The sequence below is a fragment of the Puccinia triticina genome, chromosome 1A, assembly GCF_026914185.1.
Source record: "Puccinia triticina chromosome 1A, complete sequence".
Taxonomy (NCBI): domain Eukaryota; kingdom Fungi; phylum Basidiomycota; class Pucciniomycetes; order Pucciniales; family Pucciniaceae; genus Puccinia; species Puccinia triticina.
The window spans coordinates 8,085,017-8,094,850 of record NC_070558.1 but is presented as its reverse complement, the minus strand read 5'-3'; the positions used below and the strand labels follow the sequence as shown (position 1 = coordinate 8,094,850).

At 47.0% G+C, this 9,834-nt stretch overlaps 2 protein-coding genes across 2 annotated transcripts; one reads left to right on the top strand and one right to left on the bottom strand.

The window, feature by feature from the left end:
* Nucleotides 1-1,898: 1,898 nt before the first annotated feature.
* PtA15_1A891 (uncharacterized protein) lies at nucleotides 1,899-3,744 on the bottom strand (the record flags this gene model as incomplete). The annotated part of the gene is made up of 2 exons (XM_053165965.1): nucleotides 1,899-2,044; nucleotides 3,465-3,744. 2 exons carry the CDS (start codon nucleotides 3,742-3,744, stop codon nucleotides 1,899-1,901), a joined length of 426 nt encoding a protein of 141 aa, XP_053017104.1.
* A 774-nt stretch (nucleotides 3,745-4,518) lies between these two features.
* Nucleotides 4,519-5,616, top strand: PtA15_1A890 (uncharacterized protein; the record flags this gene model as incomplete). The annotated part of the gene is made up of 3 exons (XM_053165964.1): nucleotides 4,519-4,561; nucleotides 5,067-5,200; nucleotides 5,260-5,616. The coding sequence occupies 3 exons, from the start codon at nucleotides 4,519-4,521 to the stop codon at nucleotides 5,614-5,616; spliced, it is 534 nt and encodes a 177-aa protein (XP_053017103.1).
* Nucleotides 5,617-9,834: the final 4,218 nt, after the last annotated feature.

The following is a 9,834-nucleotide window of genomic DNA, read 5'->3' as shown; positions in this document are numbered from 1 at the left end:
GCACAACGGATCAAGAAGGGTTTGAATCTGATAGTATGGACAGACAACAATACAACCCTGGCCGTAATTGAAAACAAGAAATCAGGCGATACTGCAGTGAACAACGAATGGAAAATAATTCAATCCATCCTGATGATAGAACAGATTGACTTGACAGCTATGAGAGTCAAATCCAAAGACAACACGGCAGACGCGTTGTCAAGGTGAATCAAGGGTTCACATCGAGAAGCTAACAGGTGTTTGTTTGAGATCCCAGAAGATTTAGACAACATTTTGTACCACTATATATCTTGAGCTAAGCCTGTGAGGGACTTGTAGATATTTCCCGGTCCCTTTTTCCTTTTTTCCATCGTTTTGTAGACAATTGGGATCCTTTCTATTTTTCAACCACTCGTAGCCCTTTCTTTTCTTGAGATTTTTGAATCATTGCTTTATCCTTTACGACTAGATTTTAGCCTGAGTGAGCCCCTGCAATGAATGACCCCAAATGGGAATCAAAACTTAGCGCTTTCTTAAAGAATGGGAGTGTTCCGGTAGTTTTAAGGAAAATAGACAAACACATATTATCGCACTGGGCAATGTCAACGCTGGTGGGTTACAATTGTGCAGTGAAGAAATTTTTAGTTTTCAAGAGTCAGACAACATCCGACGACTTCACACTTCCAATATCATCAGACGACGCAGAAGACTTTTGTTTCTGGGCAGGTTGGAGCCTTTATACAAATAATGTAAAGAAGATTAACTCATCCTCGGTCAAGAACTACGTCTATGGCTTGAAAGCCTGGCATGCTTTTCACAAGAAGAAATTCCCTGCCGTCTCAGAAACACGAATCAAATATATCTTAAAGGCATCTGCAAAAATCGACGCTGCGATGCCCCTGAGGCCAATAAAACCGGCGATAATGCTCAATCATATGGTGTGGTTGTGTAATGCGCTGGCAACCAGGCCGGGTAGCGATACTGCAATTAGGGACCTGATCATAGTCGCTTTCTGGGGAATGGCTTGAATCGGGGAGGTTACTTACCAAAACTGCCGGGGACCTCTGAATATGGAATACTCCATTCTCACGTCCGACGTGACATAGATGCAAACCGCCGTCGGACGGAACGTATACCTAACAGTTAGGAACGCAAAAACCGCGTCCCCCGGTAAACCACAGAAACTAGTCCTTCACAGTCTCAACAACATGCTTTGCCCGGTTGAGGCCGTACAACGGCGTATCATAGAGGCGAAGGGTTCTGTGACTTCTCTTTTTGGCTACTACAAAGGAGGAACACGCCATCACCTGACAAGATGTATCACCCTACGCAGGGTACAAGAAGTACTGCGGAAAGGCGGCTTTGAGGGATTATTAGGTCACTCCTTCCGGGTAGGAGGAGCTTCTTTACGCAACGCGCTGGCGGTCGCAAAGGAAGAAATTTGCGATTTAGGCCGTTGGAAGTCTTCGTGCTACAAACTATACATCCGCACGTACCGCAAACACAAGTTAAAAGACACAAAGAAGCTAATTGCTCATCTTAATTCCTTTTGGGAACAGCCTAGGAAACCGGTTCTAGGGGGGGTTGGTTTAGTGTATGATAGATGTTTCCGTGTGTAAATTTGTAAATTGAGTTTAGGGGTTCGCGCCAAGGGCTCAGGCTCAATTCAGAAATTCTTACCTGAGTTTTTAGGTGTTGCCTTGCTTCCCTCCTCATTTACGTTCACAAACAGCACAATCTGCCGATACACTTCTAGCCCAATTGAGTTGATAAAAACACAAACTCAATTCTTCCCTAGACTCGGGTGGACTGAGAAAACCTATGGTTTTCCTATACACCCTAGAGGAATATGTTTGAAAGCGTAGAGATTACCGTCTTTACAGTTTATACACATTTTCCTTGACACGAGTACTAGAAGTTTAGTACCGCGCGTAGAATGGATTGATGGTATGAGAACTAGGAACTGTGGGAGTACCTAAGTCCATGAGCGCTGAGGGAAAGCGGACTGTTCTGGGGCAGACCGGGGGGTCAGTCAAGAAATAGAGGTCCGAGCGTCTGCCGCAGACTATGAGCGGGTGGAAGTTATATGAAGTCGGCACGGCCTGCTTCATACCTCATCCACACTCCTAGCTCCACCAGTTGCGTTTTCACCATCTACGACTTTATTTGCACAACAAGACGTCAAATAAAGACTTTTCAAAATCTGTCCCACCCACCCTACTATTATGGGGATTCTGAGAGAGGGGGAATCTTTCAGAGGTGAACGTGGAGTGTTGCCTTGCTTCCCTCCTCATTTACGTTCACAAACAGCACAATCTGCCGATACACTTCTAGCCCAATTGAGTTGATAAAAACACAAACTCAATTCTTCCCCAGACTCGGGTGGACTGAGAAAACCTATGGTTTTCCTATACACCCTAGAGGAATATGTTTTAAAGCGTAGAGATTACCGTCTTTACAGTTTATACACATTTTCCTTGACACGAGTACTAGAAGTTTAGTACCGTGCGCAGAATGGATCCAAGTTTATTAAAGACACAGTTTTTTCCAACTCACAAAAAAAAATCATGGGTTCCCCCTAGAAATACATAAAATGAGAGTAAAAAAAAATCAAGGGTTTCCCCTTTTACAAAAACTCATGCAAAACAACACAAATCTCCCCTAAAAAATGATAAAAAAAATGCAACCTAGCCCCCCAGCATCAGCAAAATGCTGTGTCCACAGGCTCACCCCCCAGCCTGTGTCAAGTGCACGGGTCAAAAGGGATGGACTTGAAGGCCCCCTGCCCGCAGCTAAGGCTACAGACCAGTGGGGGGCCCACTCTTTAGCCCCTCAAACTGTGCAAGTGCAACAGCGGAGGGGCTTGAGGGCAAACCACACGCTGGAAGTACAGCGGCAGAGGACGCCCTGGGGACCAATGGGAGGGGACATGACCTCCTTATATAGCCACGCATGCCAAATCACTACACAGCGGTTCCGCATCGCCGCCAATCCGGCCAAATTTCGGCCGTCAATTTGACGGTTCCCCCCCAGCCAGCGTTGACCGTTCGCATGCCGGCCTCCCGTCAACCGTCAAGTGGACCGACAAATTTGCCAGCACGCCCGGCGATGCGCAAATGGACAACACGCTGGCAAAAGAAAGGGCGGGATCCGGCAATCTGCCGTCAAACCCAAGCCCCTCGTTTGACCACGTTTCAACATCAAACCGCCGGCACTTTGCTCGGCAATTACTCCCCCCAGCCCCGAAACGGGTCGTTCCAGCCTTGATTGCTGCTCATTGCTGCTGACCAGGCTCTCTGTGCTTGTTTCTGCACATTGGTATTTTTTTTTGTTCTTTGATTGGGGTTTTTTTGGACAACAAACTACTGTTAGAGAGGAGAGAAACGGAATAGGGAAGAGAGGTGGAAGGAGTTATGCCGGAGAGAGTGGGAAAAGGGGAAAAAGGATTGCAGCGCTTCCCAAGCTGCCCGGCTGGCTAGGATGACCGACAATCGTATTGTGTGGACGGGGAAGGGCAAGCTCAGAGGAGAAAGAGGGAGGGGCCATGACATCTGAGACTTGGTTGACGACCACGACGGTCAGCCGGTATTGGTCCGCAAGCACCTTCAGCCCATCCGCCACTTGGTTCATCTCCGCCGCTCGCTCCGTCATCCTGAACTTTGCACTGCTCTGCTTCAACTGCTCCAGATCCGCCCGGAAGATCACCCCGATTGAGTCCAATATTATCAATTTGATTGGCCGCGCCGGAGATCCTTCCTTTGGCATGCTATGTCTGCCCAGGAATATGGACAGACAGTAGTGGATTGTGTGGATTAACGTTTGCGGGTTATGAACACGCGTCAGATGCACATTTTCCATCATGCTTTCGAACGTCAATTGCTGGATGGTCTCCTGCGTTTTGGGGGGCAAGGAAACCAAGATGATCGCTTCCAATTGGGCGCGTAATCCAGACCACCTGATCCATCGTGGGTGTTGAGGAAGAGCGATAGTCGGGGGAACAAGGCTTGGAAGCAGCCGAGCGAGGTGTGGAGCTTGATAGATGGAGGATGTGATGTGGAGGTGGGCGTGCTGTGGATGGGGTGTGGGCCGGGCAAGGAGGAGGCAGGCGCAGAGGGACACATCTGAGGATGTGGGTTGATGAGGGTGGGGAGATGGAGGGTGGCGGTGATCCGATGAGCGGACTTAGAGAAAATGAGGCGGGTGGATGGGCGAGGGCCGAGGGTGATGTGTCCCTCTGATGGGCGGATTTTGTCTTGGCCCCCTCTGCTGTTTTTTTTGGGTTAGCCTGGAGGCCAGCACAAGCGCGTTTGTCGGCAAACCAACCCCAGGCAAGTTATGTTAAACTTGCCTGAAGTCAAGTGCCGGCCGTTTGGCTGTTAATTTGGCTGGCAGTTTGACGGCTGACCGGAGGCCGACAGGTGGGCGGTCAATCAGGCGGGTGTTTTGTCTTTGACGGCAGTTTCGATGGGCAAAACCTGAATCCGTGCAACTGCTGTGTAGCCAACTCCTTGGCTTGTCCACATGCTAGGCAACAACAACATGCCACTGCCTCAGGAGTCAGATACAATCCGTGCGGCCCTGGGTATGTATTACTTCAATCTTGCACTCGCCATCACCGCAACACTGTTGCCTGGCGGACCGTCTCCCACTCCATGTGCTAACATCAACACTTGTTCCTGCGGAATATCCTGTCCAGGGTCATGGAATATCCGGTCATTTTTTCGGATCAGGCTTCCCCCTCAATCATTCACCCAGGCCTCCAAAACCTGCTTCTTCCCACTGCCAGCATAATTGGCTGGGTTGAGGTTATCCCAGTTAAACTGGGATGAAATCAATCAATTTAAACTTGGTTGATCTCAACTGATGAAATATAAATCCAAGGTACCCCCCCTTGGATTTGTATTTCATTGGTCAAGATCAACCCATTTTAAATTGGTTGAGTGCATCCCAGTTAAACTGGGATGACTTCATCCCAGCCAAATATGCTGGCAGTGTCCTCTCCGCTTCCAACTGGACCATTGTCCCAGGAAAGATCAAGAACCAGATCGCCTACTGGTCCGGCTCTGAAGAGTCCCCGGACTGCTGAGAGACCCGGCTGCTCAAGTTCTGCTCGCTCAACCGCCACCGGCTCAGCTCGATCGTCCGCGAGCTCTCGGCCCAGTTTGTCCACCTCAAGCGTGCCACCCAGTCCGACATCGCCCAACAACCAAGGGCAACAGAAGTAAGAGTACTTTCATGTTTTGGGGAGTGTGTAGCTCACAATAACTTCTTTGGATCCAGGAACGGGAGAAGGCATTTGGCCTGCCGATCCAACGAGCTCCCCCATTGTTGATTCCGGTCAAATGGCTGCTGGGACAGCCTGTTCATGACAGCTTGGACGAGCTCAAGGATCCGTATATCCTCTCAACTCTTCTGCGCTCCACCAATTGCCCCAAGGAGCTCATCAAGCGTCCTCAAGTCTCACAGCACGAGTCGCTCCGCTCGATCAAATTATCTTGTTGGTCCAAGGGTCAGCTCATCCATCGCACACAGCCCGACGGACCCAACCAGCCCATGAGCTCATCGGAGTTTCACGAGCTGCTCCCAAGCCAGCCCTGCAAGCCGTTGCTTTGGAGGACCGGACTGATTCTCTTATAGGCCAAATATGTGGTCGGATAGATGCTCAATTCAACCTGAGCCTGACTGAGCGCGACAACACCTTGTGCGGCGGCCGGCTCAAGGCCCATTGCCACATGTGGCGCCAGGAGGTCGGCCTCCAGGCCATCCTGAACCCTCTCCTGCTCTCTGCTCTCTCCCCCTGCACTGGCTGTCGACTTCGGCCTGGTCCTCGAGCTTATCGACGGCGCGCTGGCCCGGCTCGGCCCCGACATCCTCCAATCCCGGTCCTGGCAACTGATCCTCCTCTCCACCCTATGGACTGGCCATGCCGGCCTCGAGCGCCCCTTCCACCTAGACACGCGCTGGTCCAATCTACTGATCATCTCCGACAATACCCGCCAATCATGTTTAAGAAAATCATGCCCAGTGACATCGGCCTGGAGATGATAGGCGTCCTGTTCCTCGAGGACGATCTAGATCGGGCCGACAAGAAGAGGGATTTCCTGTGAAACTCCATAAAATATTATGTGTCCTATGGGAGTTGAACCCATGTCTCTTATATCCATGTCAAGTGTACTAACCACTGTACTAAGGACGCTTGGATATGAATGGCTGCAGGTGGGTGAATGAACATCCACTGGTGTCACATGAAGATCCCTAATTGAGGGTAAGACCTGTAAATGACAGGTCATGAATGAGTGACACCAGCAGGTATGATAAAGCTAAGAGTAGCAGAACCACAACCTGACATTTCCCCGCCCCGTTTTACCTGCCAATTGAACAAGACCGGCGGGTAGAGGAGGCCTTCGAGCGCATCGTTGAGCGCGTCCAGACCATGACCCGTTTCCTGGAAGCCAATGGAAGTCCTCGCCGGTTCAGGGACCGTCGCCTGATGCGTCTCATCTTCCTCAGCGTCCAGAAACGTACCACCCAACCCACCCACTCTCATCACCACCATCTCCATGAGGAACAATACCCCTCTCCACAGGAATTCGCTGATCCAATTAGCACCCGGCTCAAGTGGAATTTTATGCAAACCAGCCAAAATTTATGTGAATTTGAAATAGACATATCTCAGCACCTCATGAGAAATAAGCTGCTAATACATACTTTAAGGACTCATTTCATGCATGGCTGGGCCAAAAGAATTCCTATATCAGAGATTTGATGATAGGAGGAAGTTTCCAGAGACCAATTTGAAAAGATAAAATACATACACAGGATAAGATAGGAAATTTTGACTTTTGTTGAGTTTGATTCAGGTGATGAGTCAGGTGGAGAGGGTAATCTTGCACAGAGAGGGAATCCAAGGAGCTGTCTCAAAGAAGAATGGGAAGTTTTTGTGAGGGATTTGAGGGTTGAATTGGCCATGTGAGCTGTGAAGTCTGGCTAGATGGAGGGATTAAACACAGGACTTTAGAACCTGATGTGGGATCATACCTGGAGGTGGGACTTGTGCTATAACCTGCAGTGGTGCAGCCGCTGTAGCCTCTAGCTTATACTATGTTACTTAACTTCCCTTGCTTTGACACTTGACATTTTATAACCAATTGTCACGTGTAAAAGCTATGTGTGAAAAGTAACATAAATAATACAATGGATACTTCTCACCCGTGCTCTATTTTCACAGTGTAAAGGTAAATTCTCATTTAATATAATTTTATGTGTTTTATATTTATGTAGGGGGTTACTAAACGTACCCGGGTATTTCCGCGTTTGTACCCGGTTTTTGCGTACCCCCTTTTCCGCGTGTGTACCCGGTTTTTTTCTACTCATTTCTACGCAACCCAAATAGGCTTAAAATTCATCTAAAATCCTGAAAAAAATTATGACACATTCAAAATTCCAAAAAAGCAACTTTAAATGATTTAATTAATTTTTTGCATGCCCCCTTTTCCCCAGTGTGTACTAAGGGAATATCTTTTTTGTTACATGTACCAGGGTTCCAAAAAATTGAGGGAACATTTAAACATGCATTAGAAGCTTCCTTTGAAATTTTTGAGAGAAAAAAATAGGTACGTGGCGGGTACATGGTGTGCTTAGTAGAAAAATGACTGCTACATGTATAACTTTTTTGTTACACATTTAGAGAGTCTAAAAATTTCAATAATGTTTCTATGGTGTATATTCTGCGCGCCATTAAATTTATAGCAATGGGGTAAACACCAAACATGAGATATAGGGGGGGCATGCAGCCTCAATAGGAACAATCTGGCTAATTATTGAATATCTTTCTTGATAAATTTCCCAGAAGTCTAAGGACTGCAGGGTTTATAGAATGATGCATATTCTCTGCGCTCTGAAACTTTTGGCAATATTGGTACCTCAGAACATCAGATATAAGGGGTGCGCAGTAAGGCAATATATAGGAAAATTTGAGGCATTTATGCTGGTGGTCTATGTACATGAGGGGTTTTGGCTGGTGTGCCTTTACAAATGCTGTGCAAATACAGCTATGTACAGTGTGGCAGTGTATACATGAGCAAATTTAGCTGGTGATCTAGTTACAAGTGTGGCTTACACAGCCCTCTGGTTGCTATGGAGTCTTCTCAAGTGACCTGCACAGCTTTCTGTATTGCTGTGTAGTCTGCTTGATTGACTTGCACAGCCCCATGGTTACTATGCCGCTTTATTAATGTGGCTTGTGGTTGCTGGGTTACTGTAATAAGTGGCTTGTGGTTGCTACACAGCTGCACATGAGGCTGGCTGGTTGCTACGCAGCCACATATATATGTAAAAGGGTAGTATGTAAGCTATATACATGCAGTTTTGTAAAACTGTGTATGTAAACTGAAGGGAGTGTGTGTATCAAAAGATGGTGTAATGTAACACTACATATGTAAACTAGAAATTTTTGAATTTTTCCATCCAGAACTAAAGCGTCTACCACATCCTCCCCCAACTTATTGTCTGTCCCCAGACAATGTGCCAGAGTTGTGCGTAATGGATTGAAGAGCTGCTGATTTTCCCGCCTCTTCACTTGGTTGAAAATGTTGAAGTATATCCAAACAGAAATTTTTACTGATGATGCTTTTTCCAACTAGCCCAGTTTCTTCATAAACATATACTATCTGAAATGACTAGTTCACACATTCTTTTACCTTGTGAATATTCTTTATTGCTCTCTGGCTTTCAATAGCCAGGGCTAGATGATAAAAAGATTGTGCAACTCCTGCCATAAAAATTCTGCGCCCAAACACCATAAAAAACAGGTTTTGTTATGGTAAGTAAACCTAAAAAAAACTTGGTTGATAAAATTTATATCAATAATGTTGGTGTTTATCTTGGACTTTTAAGCCTGATATTCCAGTCTGGAATCTTTGTTTCAGGGTTCCAGTCCTCACAACTCCTAATAAAATATAGCAATGTGAAGTATATCCTGTGGGATAAAATTATGTAAAAAAAAAGACATCCAAATGTTATATGTTCAATCCAAAAGTGGCCAGCTTTCCAAATTATCATCAAAAGAATTGAGTTTGTATTTAATTCAAACACTTAATCCCTGTGAATTGGCTGAAACCAACCCCTGCCTCCTCATCATCATGTAGGCAGTGAGGTTCCGGTGTAAAGTTTTTATTTTCATGTAAATGGCCGGGATATTTCATGTATACTGTGGTCTTGAAGTTATTTACAGTGTCTCTGAGAGGTGCGCAGATCCGCGGTACGTCCTCATGTTCTTTGTCTGTGAAATCTTGATAAAATCGCGGAGGGCGCAGCGCGCAGCGCCATGTTGCTCTCATTTGGACTCGCGCGCGTCGGTTTGCTTGGTCAAGTCGCGCGGGGGGTCTAGTGCATTGAAAGTTGAGGGTTTACATAATTACAGGTGCGGGCGCGGGCCTAAACACGCGTTCGGGCTTGAGTTGTCCGGCCCTGGTGGGTCTCAGCCAGCACAGTAACGTGCTTGGCCTCCCTTCTGCCGAACAACTATACACCTCGAATACAACTCTGCTTCGATCACAATCAACCTTGCTGTATGGAAATTGGTCTCGCTCTTTGTAAGTATTTGCTTTTGAGGTTCAATTAATTTGATCTGCAGTCCTCTTGTGACCGGCCTGACTGAATCAAGTACTCCTTCTTTTCTTTTTATACATCTATGTATTATGTTTAAACAGCTTATGGGGGTCGTGGTAGGTGTACAGATCGCTGAAGAAGCTTTGATCATCAGGTAAGCAGACCGTACAACATACAGGCACCGTTTGACTGTCATCGTGCCGATCGAAGGTCATTCGGCATACCACTTGCGCTGGCATTACTACA